The sequence below is a fragment of the Lissotriton helveticus genome, chromosome 1_1 (assembly GCF_964261635.1).
Source record: "Lissotriton helveticus chromosome 1_1, aLisHel1.1, whole genome shotgun sequence".
In the NCBI taxonomy this organism is placed as follows: domain Eukaryota; kingdom Metazoa; phylum Chordata; class Amphibia; order Caudata; family Salamandridae; genus Lissotriton; species Lissotriton helveticus.
In genome coordinates this window covers 1,673,030,116-1,673,050,173 of record NC_136057.1, presented here as the reverse complement: position 1 = coordinate 1,673,050,173, position 20,058 = coordinate 1,673,030,116, and the positions used below count along the sequence as shown (strand labels likewise).

At 47.8% G+C, this 20,058-nt stretch overlaps 2 protein-coding genes across 4 annotated transcripts in view; one reads left to right on the top strand and one right to left on the bottom strand.

The window, feature by feature from the left end:
- The window catches only part of LOC144830768 (glycoprotein-N-acetylgalactosamine 3-beta-galactosyltransferase 1-A-like), a 712,051-nt gene extending 702,822 nt beyond the window's left edge, over positions 1-9,229 (top strand). Inside the window, exon 5 of the mRNA XM_078688937.1 lies at positions 9,189-9,229. Coding sequence (XP_078545063.1) covers positions 9,189-9,209 — 21 coding nt within the window. The 3' untranslated portion in view covers positions 9,210-9,229. The remainder of the gene's footprint in view (positions 1-9,188) is intronic.
- The window catches only part of LOC144830794 (glycoprotein-N-acetylgalactosamine 3-beta-galactosyltransferase 1-B-like), a 556,105-nt gene that overhangs the window by 263,436 nt on the left and 272,611 nt on the right, over positions 1-20,058 (bottom strand). The gene's annotated exons all lie outside the window — the stretch shown is intronic.

The following is a 20,058-nucleotide window of genomic DNA, read 5'->3' as shown; positions in this document are numbered from 1 at the left end:
ATGATTGCAGCCTGTGCAATGCTGCACAACCTTGCGGTCAAGAAGGGCACAGCAGTGGATCTCTCCGATTATGAGGACCATGATGATGAGGAAGCAGTGCCTGAACCACACGCATCTGGAGTTGCAACACCACCTGATGGCAGACACAGACGGGATGAGATCACACGCAACTACTTTTAAGTAAGTAAAGAGACACAGACAGGTGGAGTATGCACCAACTGTAGTTTAATTTAGTAATGAGGTAGGTTATTTAAGCACAACTGTGCAACAAAAAGTATTTAACTGCAATGATGTCTGTCCTGGTTCACCTCACCAAGAACTGTAAAAGTAATTTCCTTCCTCGCTTCCCTGTAACACCTGTAGGTTGCTCACCTTGCTCACTGTCTTGCTGGCCTGTGGCCTCAGCGTGGCGCCTGCTCCTCCTTGTTTCAGGGACAAGGGTGCTTCATATGCTGCTCCTGCTAGTGCTCTCTTCACTTACAGGCACATCCAGAGCAACTGTATGTGCAGTTTGGGCATTTAACAACGCCTCATTAGCACCGGTCATCCTGCCCATGCCCCTAGTGACCTCATTGGTGTTTTGGGTCATAGCCTCCTGCATGTTACTGCTTCTCCTGCATGACAGGGATGTGGCAGTGGCCAGGCGGTTGATGGCTTTATTTAGGCCATGACCACACTGCCTTTCCTTGCGCCTTGCCTCGAAATCAGTGTCTAGTTTGGTGCATAGCAGCTGCACCGAGTTGCTAATTATGCGCATCCCTGCTGCCATCTCTTTGTTGACTTGTACCAGCTCACTGATGCCTTTTCCTATTTCTCCTATGTTGCTGTTCAGGGCCCTCATTTGGCAAAGGCATGACTGGATGGCTCTTCCCTGCATCCTCTGTATTTTCACCATGCTCCCCTCCAGACCACGGAACACACTTGGACCCTGAACTGGTGCATCTGCTGGCCTCTCTTGGACTCTGCGGCGTCTTGCACCACTATGAGCCACCCCTGCACTGGAGTGCATTGTACCAGAGCTGACATCTGCAGGCAAGTTGTGTGTTTCGTCCCCCTCAATGTCAGCTGGAGGCATGTGTGGGGCCACAACATGCCTCCTGCTGGGTTGTGATGCAGGTGTGGGATCATGGTGTGATGCTGGCATTTCTGGGGATGACAGCAACAGAGGGGATTGAGATCTGTCAGGGGACGCCAGGATTTCCTGAGGCATTTCTGTGTCTTGTGCAGGAGGATGGCTACTTGATGCACCTGTGTCCTGTGGTACGGTGTGGGTAGTTGGACCTGCTTCCTGACTCTCCTCCCTCTCAGGTGATGTGCCTTCAGTCTCCTCCGAACACCTGCGAGACGTTTCACCTGTGGACATATGAGCGTACATTAGCAAAGCGCTACTGTCTCACAGTCACTACAATTAAATATGTATCAAATTGGCTTTCTTCTCTATGCAGTCATTTCCTTCACTAGTTGGTTGTTGTGCTGTATGACATGTTATTACATCTCCTGACTACATATCGCATCATGCATTGTCCCTGTATAGTGCTAGCAGTACTGGACTGGGGTTCACTTGCCCACAAAGGGTACAGGTAAGGGTGATGGTATGGGGGGGAATGCTGTGCATTTGTCTTACCTTTTTTGCTTGCAGGTCTGGCTGAGCTGTCTACTTCTCCCAGTCCGCAGACGCTGTCTGGTTCAATGGTTGAGGCCACCATCTCCTCCAGGTCAGTAAGGGGGGGTTGCTGGGTTCTTGCCTCCACCAGTTGTTGATGCCTGCTTGTGATGTTCAGCCATTTTCTTTTTGGTTTGGCTCCTGAGGTCATAAAATCGTTTTTTCAGGTCCTCTGTGTCTCTGGTGGTCACCCCAACTGCATTTACGTTGTCCAAAATGTCCAGCCAGATTTTTCTTTTGGCAGATTCTGCCACAGTGAGGGACTGCCTGGCAAACAGTTTGTGGTGCACCTTCACCACCTCCTCCACAAGGACCTGCAACTCCATGCTGCTGAATTTGAGTTTCCTCCTCCGCTCAGGCTGCTCTTTTTCATTGCTGCTTGCCATTTTACACTCTGCCTTTCCAGAAGCTTCTAATTAGTTGCAGCTGCCTGTGTGGCCACTTCCTGGGAGGGAGGGGGAGGGTGGTGGCACCTGATTGGCTGCCTACTTGAGTTTCACTTTTGTTTGATTTCCGATTCTGTATTTACCGATTCGGTATTTACCGAATCAGTATTCTCCATGCATGCCTATGTGCCAAAAGGCCCATAGGGATGCATGGGGGATACCGATTCGGTAAATACAGATTCGGTAAATACCGATTCGGTTAATACAGAATCAGTAAATACTGATTCGGTATTTTCCGATTGTCCGATACCGAATTTTACCGATTCGGTATTTTTTACCGAATTTTTATCTACATACCATTTACCGTTTCTAAAATACTGATTCGGTAAAATTCAGTATTTTAGAATCGGTAAAATCGGATTACCTACATCCGGCCGGTATTTTGTGTCCCTCCATTTTAGGCAAATCATTTTGACAATGGAATAGATAAGGGATACATTGATTTAGAAATAGGAGAAAAGGAGTTGGGACCAGGGTTCATCCTTGCCTAACTCTCCTTCTGGACCCCACCTCACCCATGTGTAGTTCTCCAATGCTTTTATTAGAGATAACAAGCCTAAAGGGGCACCTACATCTTGCAGGACCGCCCACAACTTTGTTCTTGGGACAAGGTTAAAAGTGGCAGGGAGTCGACAAAAGCCACATATGGTGACCCCTGTCGATATCTCAATTTTTCCATTTTATGGTTGTAAACTGCATTATCTTGGCAATAGCAATAGTGTTTTGGCAAAAAAGCACCTGCAGGGGGACAACTCTTGACTCGTATCAATCTATTCCCATAGCCTATTCAAGATCGGTCTACTGTAGACTTTCTGGAATTTTATTGATTAGGCTTTTAGGCCAATAGTCCCCCAGGATTGATTTATCTCCCTTTTTAGGTCAAGCCTGGGCAGCACATGTGCTGCTCTGCAAGGTGTGCTGTATTCAGGTATGGACTTAAAGCTCCTCCCACTCTTCGCCCATATTTCTCATTCACTTGTGTCACTGACCTTTGTAAACTGTGGCTTTTCATTGGTCAATAGGCTTAGTAGTCCCTCCTTAGTACCACCATGTCTCATTTTGTAACCTCCCATCAGGACACCTCCTGTTACATGTGTTGTTACTTGGCCGGCTTTAACTACTGCTGTTGCAGGCAGGATACGCTCTCCCCCCACACATTTTTTTTTTCATAGCACAGCATGACACTCTGATACAGTGGTGGCTTTGCCTTTAGTTTATTGTTTGCGGCCAGAACGTGGCTGCATGGTTTTTTTTCTTACTATTTGTTCACTTTTTTTGTTTACAAGCACCCCATATGGCGCTTTCACTTTAATGTCGGCAACGCCCCTTTCTTTAGGTGCGACTCGTCCAAAGAAAGGTAAGCGGACACTTTTAAAGTGAAGCTGCGACATAGCGCATTTTTACAAAAAAAAAGCAATTGTTTGCCAACTTGACAAACAGATGCTTTTTTTTGCAAAAGCGCCCCATACCACACTTTTACTTTAATGGCAGCTGCACCCCTCTCGAGGCAGGTCTAAAGAAAGGGGCGCTGCTGCCAGAAACGTGAAATCGCGGCATAGGGTGCTTTTCCAAAAATAGTATTTGCAATGCAATAGGTCTCACATTTGCGAGAGTTTAAGCTATTGGAATTGTCATTTACAATGCCAATAGCTCAAACTCTCGTGAATGCGAGACCTATTGCATTGCAAATGCTTGTTATATATAGGGATTTGTACAGCCCCTTTTCAGGAGCTCGGAACTGGGGCCCCTTCCAATTAGGCATTTGACAAGCCATTTACATACGGTCCCCACATCTCTGGTTCCGAACACAGTACATCAGCTGGTACTCTATCCAACTCAGGTGCTTGCTCTACTTTTTGGGCTTGTATGGCGACAGTAGTTTCCTCTAGAGTAAAAGGCCTCACTTCACCCTTCAGGAGATCATTGGATCCCTGATGGGGGTGGCCAGTTGTGGCTTGGTCGATGTTAACATCTGCATACAGATTTGAAAAATGTTTTACCCATTCTTCTTGCCATATTTAGCAATCAGGGTGTGATGGCTGCCTAAATCCACTATGTGCAACCAAATGTTTAAAGCTTTTATTATCCGTTAGTCAAACCATTAATTTAAGCTCGATAAATGAAGGGCCCTCTCTTTTTACAGTCCTTCGTGAATATACCTCCCAATTTATTAAAAAGGCTCGTAATCTGAGTCGGAGTCCCGCTCTGCAACTCAAATACTTCTAATTTACTAATGACAATACTGTAAAGGTCATGGATAGCTTTCTTGGATTTTGAAACCACCTCCCACCTAACATTCCGTTTGTTATTAGTCAGTGCTATAGGTGTGTACGAAAGATAGCCTACCGATTCCAAGTCCATAATCCTTGCCTTTTCCCATTGAAGTGTGATCGGAAAAAGGTTGCTCTCATAATGATCTGCAACTTACATGTCACTAATTTCATGCCATACCTGCTGGTCCATCAGTATATAGTCAATATGACTATTGCAGTTGGCCCTCATGAATGTGGGCTTAACAGCTATATCTGAGGGAAATCGGCCATTGCAAGGTCTCCGACCATATGAAACCGCAATGTCCAAAGTTTGAAGAGTAGCTGAGCTGGTCTTGGGGGTTTTCTATGGTCAGAATAAGTGTGAATCCCCCAGCGTTCATCTTCTTTGCTAAATAAGTCTAAAAGTGGATTATATGGTTTGAAGCATGCTTTAAAATCACCTGCAACAATTACATTATGATTCCAACTATGACCTTCTAAGAAGGACTTCTATGTCAGGACCGGAGGCGAGGATTATGCTTTCCTTCTTCGCTTTATTTTCCAAAACTTCATAAACAGCAGCTATTAAGGAACCAGGGAAAAACTCAGAACAGTCATTTCATTAGTCCTATGTTAGTGTCCACATCCCAGTCTGTATAACAGTCCTTGTCACTTCCTGCACCCCCTCTTTCTTCGCTGCTCGGCAGCTAGTTACGGACCTTTTTGCCTTTGTACTTACTTGATTCTATTGGGCGTGGAATTGTTGCCCCGTTGTGTGGCTGTTGCGCTGAGGGTTATTTGCCTTCCGTTTCAGATTCCCTGATGAGTTGCGGGAATGCTCTGCACGCCATACGGAATGAAATTACCAATAAGTGGCCGTGGTGCGGGGTCTCCGCAACTCGCGGGCGAGGAGCGCGCTTCCCGTGAGGGGATTCAGTCGTGCTCCGTTTTTTCTGCGTGTGGTCGCGTCCCCGGCTGCCTAGTACGTCCTGAGTGATTGGGTCTGTATTTCACCCCGTTTTTGCACATTTTAAAGCCTGTGATGGTCGGTAGCAGTGAGGAAGACATTGTCCATCCAAGACCAGCAGAGTGGCCTCCTGCGGATAAAGTGACGAAGTACGTGGCGGCACGCCTCAGGAAGCCTTTAGAGAATGAGGCTCGTGGCAGACTTAGGGCTGAGTGCCCCCACCCCACCTTTGAGGGAAAGGTGGCGCTTACGCCAGACATCGATGCCAATATGGCCACGTTCTTGGTGAAGTTTGTCAAGGATCCCAAAAAGGGGATTGATCAGTCATGGCGAGCTTTTCAAGACAAGTTCTTGAATGCCATTGGCCCCATGACCAAGACTCCAGACATGGCCGAGGAGGCCCGTCTCTTTGGTTCCCTGATTACCCAAAGAGTCCTTTCGGCATTGGCACAGCGAGCTATCTGCTTTATGGGGAACGCGAACTGCGCCCTGTCGACAGAACGCCGGCGCTCCCTTTTGATTAAGGTCGACCCAAAACTGGGTGACCTGGCCTCCTCAGAGGCGGGGGCAGTTGCACAAGGGGGCTTATTTTGCCAACCTTTCGTCAAGGAACTGGACAAGTTTGGGGAGGGGGTCAAGGCTCCGGACGCGGGCAATACCAGGCAAATCCGTGATTCAACAACTTTTACCCAACAAGAGGTCAATGCTTCAAAGGCAACGGAGGATACAAGGGCGGCAACGGCGGAGGCGACAACGATGAGTGTTCTGCCTTCAGAGCTGTTGCGAGTTGGTGGCCGGCCTGCTCTGTTTCTCCCCGCTTGGAAGGCGATTACGGGGGACGCTTGGGTTCTCCAGACGGTGTGGGGGTTCCAAATACAGTTCTAATGCTCCCCCCGCCCGTATGCCCATTCTAGGCCAATCTCTTTTTCCACAGCAGATGCAGCAATGATAGACAAGGCAGTCTATGCTCCTCTGCAGAACGGAGCAATCTGTCGCATGGAGGTTCATCCGGTGGGTTTTCTCAGCGATCTCTTCCTAGTCGACCAGACCTATAAGGGTGGACGACCGGTCATCAATCTCAAGGACTTCAACGAGTGGCTGATGTACCGCCACTCAAAGATGGAGGGTATCCATCTCCTCAGGGACGTGCTACTCCCACCCGATTGGATAGTGCGCCTGGACCTGAAAGATGCGTACTTGACGGTTCCAATTTTTCCCCTTCACCGTCCTTTCCTCCAGTTCATATGGCATGGGCAAGCTTATGATTTCCTAACAGTGCCCTTCGGACTGTCATCCGCCCCGTGGTGTTTCACCAAGGTCCTCAAGCCGGCAGTAGAGTTTTTGCGCGCGCAGGGAGTCTGGTTAATCATTTATCTGGATGACATGCTTATTCTAGCGCAATCCCCCTTGGGGTTGGAACTTCACCTGCGAATGGCCGTGGAGCTTCTACAAAGCTTGGGCTTTGTGATCAACGAGCAAAAGTCGCTCTTGGTGCCAACGCAGAGGGCGATTTTTCTGTGTTTTGTCATAGATTCCAAATTCTCTTCTCTTAAGTCTCTCCTCCGTCGGAAGATCGCGAAGATCAGGCACGAGATTCGCCAGACCCTGACCAGGCAACGCACCTCATTAAGACAGATCGAGCGCCTAGTGGGTCTACTCTCCTTCTTGATTCAGGTAATTTTTTCCGGCCCGCTGCCCTACCGGGCGCTGCAGCATCTGAAGGCGCATCATCTCAGGAAGGGCCTTACATACTCCCAGGTAGTCCCTCTGACGGATGAGTTAAGAGAAGAGTTGGAGTGGTGGCTAGCACATATGGAGGCCTGGAACAGAAGGGCGATCTTCGGTTCCATTCCTGACTTGGTGATAGAGTCGGACGGCAGCACATCAGGCTAGCGCGCTCGGTGCGGGGATTTCTTCACTGGCGGAAATTAGTCTCTTCAAGAACAGCACCTGCATATAAACTGCCTGGAGCTTGTGGCAGGATTGTTTGCGGTCCGTTGCTGAACCAAAGATTGAGTTCAGTCCTCCGTACTTCTAAAGATGAACAATGTCTCCGCGATGAGGTATATTAATCAAATGGGGGGCACCAGGTCTCGAGCCTTGGAGAACATGGCCAAAGAGTTCTGGAACTTCTGCTTGGACAACCAGGTCTTGGTGATGGCAGAGTATCTTTCGAGTTGAGACAACCAGGTAGTGGATTGGCACTCCCGCCATCTGCGAGATGCCAGGGTCTGACAAAAAGTTTCACAGGTGTTTCACCTGCTGGCGGATCGTTGGGGCCCTTTTTCCATCAACCTGTTTGCGTGCCGGCTAGATCACCAGCTTCCTTAGTTCTTCAGATGGCGGTCGGACCCTCTGGCGGAAGCTACAGATGCAATCCTCCAGGATTGGAGTCAGGAGAACGGGTATGCGTTTCCCCGTTCTCGATGATCACGCGGACAGCAGCCCTGGTCCGCAGGCAGAAGGCGACGGTGGTGTTGGTCATGCCACTGTGGAGGTCACAAGTCTGCTTTCCGGTTCTACTGGAACTTTCCTGGGCTTCTCCAATCCAACTTTCCTCACATTCTGACGAATCCGGAGGGCGAATCCCATCGCCTGGTGGAGGATGGGTCATTATACCTCATTGCATGGTGGATTACAGGCAAAGATGGAGACTCCCAGACCTTTCAAGCCACGCTAAGCTCTTACTTTCCAGACCAGGGGCTAACAGCACAACCAAGCATTACCGGTCCGCATGGACGCATTGGGTTTGCTGGTGTATGCGAAGGGAAGAGAAGCCTGTGGGCGCAGATTTGACCCACGTCCTCAATTATTTGGCGAGCTTAGCAGAAAAGGGTTTGGCCTATAGGTCAATTAACACTGTCCGGTCTGCCATTTCAGTGGGTCATGCTCCGGTGGATGGGGCGCCACTGGGTGAGCACCCTTTTGTCTGCAAGTTACGGAGAGGGATCCTCTTGTCTTTTCCCCCAGAACCTCGATACTCGGTCCTTTGGGACGTCAATTTGGTATTGAACCTTTTCCTCTACTGGCAGCCCAACCGGTTCTTATCGCGAAAGGAAATTTCTGCGAAGTTGGTGATGTTGTTGTGCCTCATTTCTTACAGGAGAGTCTCGAATGTTCGAGACTTAGATATTTCGTCTAGAGTCTTTTCCCCGGACAGGGTAACGTTCACGGTGAGTAGACGTACCAAGTCAAACATCCATACAATTTCTTACCCAGCTTTTGTGGATTCCCAAAGCTCTCTGTGGTAAAGTGTCTTAAGGCCTATGAGGAGGCTACGCAGGAAGTTCCTCCGCCGGGCGAGCGACAACTCCTGATAGCACTCAGAAAACCGCTCAAGGTGGTTTCTTCACCCACGATAGCCTGTTGGGTCAGGTGGGTAATGCAAGAAGAGGTGGGCATTAATACAAAGGCATTTGGGGCCCAGTCAGCATGGGGGGCAAGGGCTTCTAAGGCCTTCAGTCTGGGCACTCATTTGGAAGATCTTATGAGAGCGGCAGACTGGTACTCCACGTTTAAGAGATTTTACTTTAAGCCAGTGCTGGGTGCGGCCCAGGTGGTTGTGATTAAGCTTTGAAGGAGCATAATCCTCGCCTCCGGTCCTGACATAGAACAGAAATTTGCTGTAGCCTAGGAGGAGGTAAGTTTCAATTCTATTACGTACACGGAGGCGAGGAATCTCCCTCCCAGCAACCAGAATGGATGCAGTCCCACCTGTATGAGAGTAAGTAATCTGTTTTCATTATTGTTGGTTTTGTGATTCAGCCTTACAATCTTGCTTTGCTTAACTGTTATTGGATGTGTTTCTGATATGACGACTAAATTTGCATTACCAAAGCTGACACATGTTGTCTTTCCAGGTAATGATGCATCGAAGCTAGAAGAAAGAGAGGTTGCAGGAAGTGACACAGACTGTTATGCAGACTGGGTTGTGGACACTAACAAAGGACTAATGAAATGACAGTTCTGAGTTTTTTCCCTGGTTCATGGGAAATTTAGTTTTCCCTTAACAGCTGCTGTTTATGAATTTTGGAAAAAAAGCAAAGCAGGAAAGCATAATCCTGGCCTCTGTGTCCTTAATAGAGTTGAAACTTACCTTCTCCCGGGCTAGGCAAATTTCTATTCAAAGCTTTTACCATCTGGGACAGTTTGTTAAAAGATGTTGATCTAGTATAAACATTTATCAGCAGAGACGGGGAACCTGACTTGGGCAATAACTCTAATGCTAATAAATCTGTGGCGTCAACATTTATTCTTTTGATGGAACATTCTGAAGATATTTTACCCAGATAGCGAGCCTTCCTGATGGTCTCTCGGCCACAGACTGGGTTTCCCTAACACTATATGTTCTAAATCCCTGTCTGTGGATTTCGGCAAGGGCCCATGTCTCTTGAAAAGCACACACGTGTAAATTGTCTGTGAGGGTACCCCAATCTACATCCCCAGTTTAGGACAAATTCCCGCAATATTCCAAGATATTAAATAAAGCGTAAGAGCCAAGCACTGGCTAGGCTCTACCTAAAAACTGACACAGTATGGATTTTTTTTTTGCCAAAGTAGTGGCATACCAACCCGAACAGTGAAGTGCACAAGAGATTAGGCAAAATGCAGGCACTCACTGTGGGAAAGAGCCAGTCCCTGAAGTGGGCAAAACCACTGCCCCTCTCCATTAGCCAAGGAGGACGAAAGCAAAACATGAATGGCAGCTGAATACACCAGACCAGTAAATGAACAGGGCTGACCTAAAGCCCATCTATGTAAAAATGTTTGCACTTTTTATTTACTAGGTTTGTTTATTACATGAGGCTGTGAGACTGTAGCCGTCTCCAAGGCAAGCTTAAACAAGCATTGGCAAAGCCAATATGTTTTGCCTATGTGAGTATGTGAGGTCTAGTGAATTTGTCAATGTTATTTATTTTTAGGCTTGTTGCAGAGCAGGCTTCTGTACAACATAGATGAAGGTAAAGAAAAAAGATCTATGACACGACCAGCGTTGACTTCATCATAGTGCTTTTTTTCTATAAGCTATGTTGCACAGCAGCCAGAACTGCTGTGCAATATGTCTAAAAAAGCACTGTAGGGTGTGGGAGGAGGGAGGGAACAGAAACAATGGACAACAGGCTGGGAGTGAAAGCAGAGGGAGGTGTGTGGGAGGAGGGTGGTAAGGAGCATCAATGGTAAGGGGGAAGCAACATCTGACAGCAGAGGGTTATGGTGAAGTTTCATGAAATCTTGTAGAGTGAATGGCAAAAAGTTAAAATAAAAAGTACCTAGAGCAGCGCGTAGCCAGAGGAAGGACACTGGTCTCAAACAGCAAGCTGTGATAGGTTCATGCTACACGGCCGGGGCAGAAACCCTGGGAAGAAAGCAAGAGGGGTCAGGCAGCTGTGAGGAAGCATGGGGCGTGATCAATAAGAAGCAAGAAAACGAGATTGACGTGGAAGTCAACAAAGGTAAGTATTGGTACGTAATGTGCTGGATTTAAGCCTGTTTTGAAGCTTTTTTAATCAAAAGATTTCTCTGACAGTGCACGCGTGCTGTTCAGGTGAGTAGGTGAGTCCTAAAATTGGGATACTCTCATTGCTCTCTGCCATCCATCCCAGACGTTTCCAAAAATTGACAGCCCCCCCCCATCTTGGGGCAGTGCCAAGTGCTAGTTTCAGGAGCTCTTTCTTTAAAAATCCTCTACATATACAGTGTGCTCTGGGACGTCTTGCTTGGATTGGAAGTAGTTTAATAAGCATTGGCTCAGCATATGATGTACATATTTGAAGATGTTTGACATAGTGTTCTACAAGAACCGGGGATTTGCGGCACAGTAAAAAGCACCTGAATTGATTTCATGACTAATTAGATCATCGTGATGGGAACATTACACAAACAACATTATGCAATTACCTGTGAAATAAGTTAAACGCATACTCTGTGCACTGTAGACTGCCTGAACGCAGCACCTTCCACTGCAAGATCCTTTTGACAAACATAGATTGTGATAATAAGAGAACAGTGTGCCAATGTTGGGATAGGGAAGTCGCCTGTATGGCAAACGGACAGGCGTTCCTGCCTGGTGGCATATGAAACTGGTATCTTGACTTTTATGTTACCTTTGGCCTCATGCTAATCTGCTTGTTGAGGGTGTGTACGTGCCGTTAGGGTTTAGCACATGTAAGGCAGTGTTTTATGCGAGTCTGAGTACTAGGATCAGTCGGATGAATTTTAAATAACCTGGTTTTGCATCGCAGAAGACTAACATTGAAATTCAACTGAGGTCTTTTTAGTTAAAGGTTGTTGATTAGTTTTTAGCTGAGCATTGTCATTTGGTAGAATGCAGGGGTAGGGGGTAGGACAGCAGTTTCTGCTGTGCAAGGTGATAATGTTTCTAGAAAGGGGCTCCCCTTTTGCCGGTTCCTGGTTGCTCTTTCAGGAAGGCTGCTGACATCCAGGTTCAGAGATCTCACACTTCATTGTGCCCGTGAATTGGAAACTCCTGCATGGAGTCCACTTCAATGCTACTGACTGGGAGAACCATTACTCTGCACAAAGACTATATATGGCCTTAGACAGTGACTACACATCCCCTGACTGGAAAATGTATGAAAGTAGGATCCATGCCAGCCTACTTGGTTCCAATCACAAGATTGCTTTGACCAAGGAAGGCAGATCTCCACAGAGTACTTACACAGCCCCTTTGAGCCATTCTCCTAGAGGTGAGGGGATATCACCTGAAGACTGCACTTTCTGTTGGAGAAGCAGAGGATGTGTCTGAAGTGCCTGGAAACCTGCCTGCTGCTGCCTGTCTGGCCTTCAAGAGGGGAGACTGTCCAGGATGAGAAGCCCAATGTGTTTCTGGTGTGAGGAGCACCCAGAGAAAATGAACTATCCCAAAGAGAGATGCAGGAAGTGACTTGCCTCATGAAGAGGCACACCTAGGCTCTCTGCCTGGTTCCACAGGAGCTACATTTAGATTCTTCAAGATTAATACCACCATGTCGCCCAGAAGTCTGCCGTGGGCTCAAGTGACTGGTTCTGCCACCGCTTATGCCGGGAGTGATAGTACATCACCACCAAAGCAGGAACTTCAATCAGCCTAGAGGTCTCAACTGCCAAAGACACCTCACCATGGATGACTCCGGCTGTAGCACGCAACTGCTGAACCTCAGCGCATGTCAGCAACCAGATGTGAAGCACCCTGCTGTTAAACATTTCTGTTGCTGTGGAAATCTGCCTCACCAATGCCATTCTGTAAACAATGTTCAGAGTGAGTCTGCCACTGCAGCGAATGCTGTGAGGGCAGGAGCGCGAACCATATTCACCACGCAACTTCAACAATAACCAGCTGTAGGAAAGTGGGTTTCTGTTGCAGTAACCCCCCCCGCCCCACACACTTTTTGCCAGACTACTGATGCACTTTTCCTTGGTGTGCCCTCGGTACCTGCCAATCAGGCTCCCAGGGCCTGTGTTCTTCCCCCAAAAACTAAACCAATTGGCATTTCTGGCCACAGGTCAGCCCCTGGTAAGTGGTACCACAGGTACCCTGGGCACTGTGACCAGGAAAGACCTCTAAGGGCTGCAGCACTTATTGTGCCACCCTTAGAGGCCCTGTACTATGACACTGATACACTGCCTTGGCAGGCTGCGTGTCTTGGTGCAAAATAAAATAAAGAGTCGACATGCCCACAAAACACTGCCCTGGCATACATCAGTCTTCCCTCTAGCTCGGTGCCCTATGCCAGTGGTGAGGATACAGATACATGAGCCCTGTACCTCAACAGTACCCAGGTCCATTCCTGGGCACTTAAAGTGCAGTGCTGCCATTAAGAGTATTTGGTGCTGGGAGTTTGTCATTACGAACTCCACGGGACCATAATGGCTGCACTGAAGACTGAGAAGTTTGGTATCAAACTTCTCAGCACATTAAACCCACACTGATGCCAGTGTGGGATTTAATGTAAAATGCACGACAGAGGGCATCTTAGAGATGCCCCCTGAAACTCGACCAACTCCCAGTGACCTGACTGAGTGGCTGCCGAGGCTTCCACAGTCAGACATGTTTCTGGACCCCTGGGTCGAGAGCTTGCCGCTCTCGGGGGCCTGAAAATATTGCACATCCTGGGGCGAGGTGCCAAGCCTCTGCCCCCAGGATGGGCAGGGTTCACAAAAGAGAAGCTTCAAAGACATACCACCTTCGTGAGCCTCTCCAGACCAATTGCTGTACTCAGCAACTGGTCTCCACTGGTTCTAACCCCCACTTTGGGCGGGAGACCCGGCGGGAAAAACAAAGTGAGGAAGAGAGGTGTGCCCACCTCTGCCAACTCCACCCCTAGGGTGGGGGAGGCGATGTAAAGCACAACCTTGAGTCCCCGCCATCTTGAGGATGGGAGGACCCAGCCAACCAGAGACAGGCTCCTGCCCCCCCCTACTGGAGAGTGGAAGAATAGGGGGTGTACCCACCCCAGGGAAGGGACCCATTGGTCCCTGACCTTTACCTACCTTTACCTACCTGTAACGCCCACTAAATGTAGTATTTAGGGGCACACTGAACCTTCCTTCCTCAGATCCAGCAACAACAAGAAAAGAAGAAGGACGAGAAGCCGTGCAGAGCTAACAAGAGGACGACACCCACTGACTTGTCCCCAGCCCTACAGGCCTGTCTCCCCTCGAACCTGCTCCTGCGAAATCCCGCGTGTCCAGCGGCCAGCAACCTCACAAACCCCGGAGGACCTGCTTGCATTCCCAAGCTGATTCTCCCTTGAACAGCAGACGTGTTTGAACTGCAGCTTCTGGTGCCAACCAGGAACCTCGAATCCAGCACACTCTGCACCCGCCAAGCCTGGCCCGTGTTTGAGTGAACAATCACCACGAGGAGGTCCCCCCAGCGATCCTGGCCCGAGATCCGGCAACCCCTTACCTGCCTCAAGCCTCCAGACGACGCCTGCAGCCTCAATCCAGAGCTCCCCCCCCTACCGCGACCAGAGCGGGTAAGAAAATCCGACGTCCAAAGGCACCCCTGCACCCGACGCCCCACAGCCTTGTGTGCCCAATCCAGCGGTGCCATCCATCCCTCTACATCCCAACTTACCCCTCGAAGTGGTGGTCACTCCTGGAGGATCCTCAACCCTGAGCCTGCAGTGTTTCTTTGTCCTGGAGAAATCCCATTGAAATCAACAGGGCACCCGGCCTCAAAACTGAACGCTGCACCCGGCTGCCCTAGCGCTACTGAGGGTGCCTTTTTGGTGCTAACTTGGTCCCCAACATGCCCTGAGCTTAATCCTAGGAGCTTCGCTCCCACAACCCTGTGGCCGGCTTGCCAGCCGCCACTAACCACAGACCCCCTGTTGGATAACATTGGGCCTCAACACTGTTCACCCGGCCGCCCAAGTGCCACTGAGGGTGCAACAACAGTGCATCACTGACCCTGGGAGACCCCTGAGTCTAACCCCAGAACCCTAACTCAAAAGACCGATTACCTACCTTGAAACCGTAAACTCATTTTTCCTCATAGGATAACATTGACACTTTTTCTCCGAAAAAGTTTCTAAGTGTCGACTTTTGAAAACTGCAAATATTCCTTAAAAATCAGCCGAATAACCAAAACGCATTTTCTCAACTGTTTTCAGGAAATGTCCCTGTGCTGAATCAAGGATCCAGCACTGAGTAAAAAAAAGTAATGATAACCTAACTTACCTGCTACGTGAATTTTCTCCCATAGGATAACATTGGTGATTCTATGTGAAAAACTTTCTAAGTGTCAACTTTTGAAATGCAACAATATTCCTTAAAAATCATACCTTTAACCAAAACGCATTTACTCGCCTGTTTTCAGGAAATGTCCCAGGACTGAATCCAGGATCCAGTCCTGTGTTAGCAAAAGCAATCTGAAAAGTAATTAACTGCATTTTACTTAAAAAGCTCATTTACTTGAATGTACTATACCTGCAATGTGTCGCAAACTGCTTTCTTAAAACTGTATTCAAAACCAGTACAAGTTACACTGCTATATTGAACTGTGTTCATACAAGTAATTTACTACTGAAAAGTATTTTTATGCCTACCTGCACCAGGCTTGACTGGTTCTAGAAATAAAACAACAGTATATTGTTTTATACAAAACAATTGGCCTAGAGTACAGTTCTTGAGTGTGTGTGACCATTTGCTGACTGAGTGTGTACATCAAATGCTTTACACTGTCCTCTGATACTGCCTTACTGCTCGACCAAGCTACCTCTTTAGAGAGTAAGGTTATATCTAATGTTAGCCTCTGCCAAACCTCTGGAGACTGCGGGACTCTGTACACTGTACCTTTCTTTGGTGCAGTATATACAGAGCCACTTTCTTACACCAGCAGATAAACGTCTTAGCGTAGATGTGGGACAAGAGACTAGCAAGCGCATATTAGTCTGCCGTGTACTCTTGAGACTTTTACACAAGCATAAAAAGACACTGACGTGAGTTGCAAATTTGACTTGTGAGATTGTTTCATCATGATGCCATCTGTGTCTAGTCGATGCCTAAACACAAAGTATGTTAGGAACTGTAGCAATGGGATCCCAACCAAAGCAGGGGGTGGATGATAACGGAGAGATGGGGATGCAACTGTGTTATGTTCCCATTGATGTGTGTTCTATATAGTTCTGTAGTGATATTAGAGTAGTTTCTTTTTACCTAAAAGATAAGCACTGGGCTAGACAATACATCATTGTGTGTGTTGGTTGAGTTCTGAGCGTTTGCACCTCCACGCTACCTCCCTGAGAAACCAGTGACTGCTCGCCCTCACTACCATGGGAGTCTAGTGTGGAAAGGATTATACTTGGCCCACTCTGCAGGGACATAATAGGACAGACCCCAGGATGCCATAGACAAATGACCTCAACCACCACAATTGGGAGCCAGTTGCCCCCGGCTACCCAGTAGTCCCCCCAAACGGGGTCTGAAAGCCTTAATGCTATTGGGTGCACCCACAAAACCGTCCGTCCAATATGATGCACTGAAACATTATTAAGAAACTCATCTTCAAGGGGTAACTGATCTTCAAAGGCAGCTGGCATCAATCTCTTGAGAGAAATGGTGCATTAGTGGATCCTTTAACATCTTTGCACCTTTCTTGTTGCAGAGCATTTTGTGTGTAGATCGTCATCCATGCTGATTGTTTTTCTACCCAGTGGATGAACTGCCGACTTTAGAGCCTAGAAGCCTAGATTTCAATCCTGGCTGTGGCATCTGTCTGAAATTCAAGCGATAGCGATAGTGGAAAACCAATCGCCGTGCCGAAGATTTTAAATGCATGTGAAATGTAGTGCAATTGTAAATATGTGAAATGTCGTTTTCTAACTCAACTGTATAAATACCCAAACGATTTACAGGATCCTGTATCACTTTCCAACACTCCATGAGTTATGCATAGATTATATGAATTTGGCCTGGAAGCACACGAAAATAAATGTATTCTGGCAACGCAATACCCTTGCTGCTAGGGTGACTAGCCCTACAGCATGCAGACATTGTCCCTTTCACAGAGGGCTGTTTCTCTTTCCTCGAAAATGTAAAATCCAGATATTTTACCAAATAACACAAGTTTCCTGCACAGAAGTGTGCAAAATGGGATTAGAGAAATGAGGTGCAAGATTCTGTTTTGTGATGGTCTACGGTCTTGTGAAGACTTTCTCTGGCCCCTTGGGTATCCACCGAGTTGTTCACCACTGGCCTCCTCGGGTTCCTATACAACAGTCATTCCAAACTGCAAGCCAAGCCCACTCCTCCAGCCCTTGACTATCCAGGTAGTGATGGCAGAGCAGCCCAAGGCTCCCTCGGGAGGTTCAATGGGCAGGAAACTCAATATTGCAACACAGAATCACTAATACATATGCAACATACAGTCTGCAAAGCAGTGCACGCAATGACTGTGGGAACGATGGTTAAAAACCCTTCCCAAAGGGGGCCTTACAGATCACTAGGGTATAAATCACCTACCTAAATATTTTGGCGTGAAGCTAAGGAACAGACAAAAACCTTCCTTCTTCTAATAGAACTTTGATTGGACAAAAAGTGGCAAAATTAGCCATTATTCTATTTTGAAGTTGTACATATGGTTTTACTGGGCGACGGGCTCATGGGGGGGGGGGGGGTGATGTTCTTTGTGTTTTATACTGTAAAGATTTTAAGTAATCGCACAGTTTAATAAATAAATAAATATTTATCATAAACAGCAACTAACCTCATAAACCTAGTTTGTTGACACTGTCTGCCCCATGACTAGTGACAAATTGCATGCCTTCAGGTAACAAAATAGATAGCCACAATATCCCTAATTAGGTCTATTGAGTAAAACATAACTCTTCACAATCGGCACAGTCAGGCTTACAGACGTTGTCACTGTAATCACTCTAAAAACAAGCATTTGCAATGCAATAGGTCTTGCATTTATGCGTGCGTTCATGCGAGTTTAAGCTATTGGCATTGTAAATCACAATTCTTGTTATTTTTGTTTTTTAAAACATAAATAAACGGCATTGTCATTTACAATGTCAATAGCTTAAACTCGCGTAAATGCAAGACCTATTGAATTGCAAATGCTTGTTAGTACTGCAGGCATGACGTGCTTTCCTGCCCCTTGTTCTCAGGAGATGAGTCTCCAAGAACAAGGTCTGATGTTTTCAGAGTACGAGTCTGCTGAATTACCCATTGGTTCGGCCCCCCCTCTCCGAAGGAAGAGGGATGTGGCTGGACCAGAGGCCTTAGTGGAGGCCAGCCCCCAGAGCAGAACCTAGGCCATTCATCCTTCTGGGGCCAGTGAGATCGGTTGCAGTTCCTTGTCAACGGTGGTGCCTAAGGGCGCTCAGGAGAAATGGGCGGGGGTCAAACGCTGTCTGGGGAGTGATGAAGGGGTGTTATTGCGGTGAGAAGTGCAGGGAGGGCTGAGGGTTGTTCACGCGGGTGGCGCAGAGCAGATGGTCACCTTTCAAAGTAGCAGGGCATGGAACGTGGCTGGGAGAGCTGGGACAGTTGGGCAGAGAGCAGATGCAGTTCCGCTGAGCGGATGCGGGCGCTGTACCCGAGTCTTGGCCCAGGTGCCAGGTGTGTGCGGCAGCTATTCACTTTATAATAGCTGCCGCCCACACAGCACTCGCGGGGTGGGCCGGCAGCTATTCTTAATGTGAAAGCGCAATGCCGAATGAAAAAAATGTAGATGAAAGGTTTGTCATTTACAATGCCAGTAGCTCAAAGTCTCGCAAATGCAAGACTATTGCATTGCAAATGCTTGTTTCCCTAAAGTTTTGAGACCGTGGTGGCCCAGAATGTGATCCCACACACGTGCACAGTTCCCTAGGTGTGCTCACAAAAACACATGCATCCCTCCCACACACATCTCTCAAACTGATTATTTCTCGTCCTCACAAAGGCTCGCATGCAAACTCACATACATAGGCATTCACAAGCGTGCATTTTCTCTCCCCCGTGTTTTTCTCCCCCCTCTCTCTCCTCCCCTCCCTCTCTCCCTCTCTATGCCTGTCTCTCTCCCCCACACAGACAAGAAACACACTTTATCTTTCAAATGCCCTTCCAGCGCTTTGTTGGGGTCAGGAGTATGTGGTTATTACCATAAGAAGAACTCACTGGAAGAACACATTCTTCATCTAGAACCCACTGTGGTTCAAAGCTCAGTCACATGCCTGACTCTATAGTACTCAGTTAGCAGTCATTCATATTTATTGGGGTATTTCTGTACAGCCCATCCCTTTACATGGGGGATTTGTGTGCCTGGCCCTGACTGGAGCTCACCAGGGTTAGGGGTCAGTCACTTGGCATATAGGGCCCGATGTAGGCCACCAAATACCGGTCGGTAACGGCCGAATTCGGCCGTTACCGACCGGTATTTGGTGATTGAGATGTAGGGGCCATTATTACACTGATTCGGTAAATGTACCGAATCGGTAAAATTACCGATTCTGTGAAATACCGAATCGGTAATTTTACCGATTCGGTAAATCCCAGATGTAGGTAGCACTGTTCACAGTGCTACAGGCCTTCAGAATTCGGTATTTTACCACCCAATACAATTGTGTGGTAAAATACCGAATCCAGGTGTGCATGCACATCTGTGCATGCACACTGTGCAATGTGAGACACAGAGATGCCATTAGGGCATGTATGTGTGCCACATGGCACACATGCCTTTACTTGGGGTGCTAGAGGTTGTCAAAGTGACACCCCCTGCACCCTTGCAGGATTCGGTATTTACCGAATCGGTAAATACCGAATCGGTATTGCCCATTGATTCCAATGGGCTTCAAGGCCCATAGGAATCAATGGGCAATACCGATTCGGTATTTACCGATTCGGTAAATACCGAATATTACCGATTCGGTAAATCAAAAAGTAAAATTTCCTACATCTCCCACCTTCTAATTTACCGATTCATAAATACCGAATCGGTATGATTCAGTATTTATGAATCGGTAAATTAGAATTACCTACATCGGGCCCATAAAGCTTTGTGAGGAGGTAGGTTCTGCTTTACACCTGCAGCTGATTTTGAGAGGGAAAGTGGATGGCATTTGGGGGTCAGTTCCAAAGCCCCTGTGCGTACAAGGAGAGGGCGGGTTTACTTGCCACGTCACAGACGCGCTCCTTCACCTCCAGCATGGCTTGGGAAAGGCGGCATGGGGCTTAGAGGGCACTTGCGACCTGGGGCCAAAGAACCCAGCCAGGCCAGAGGACAACAGGAGTCAGACT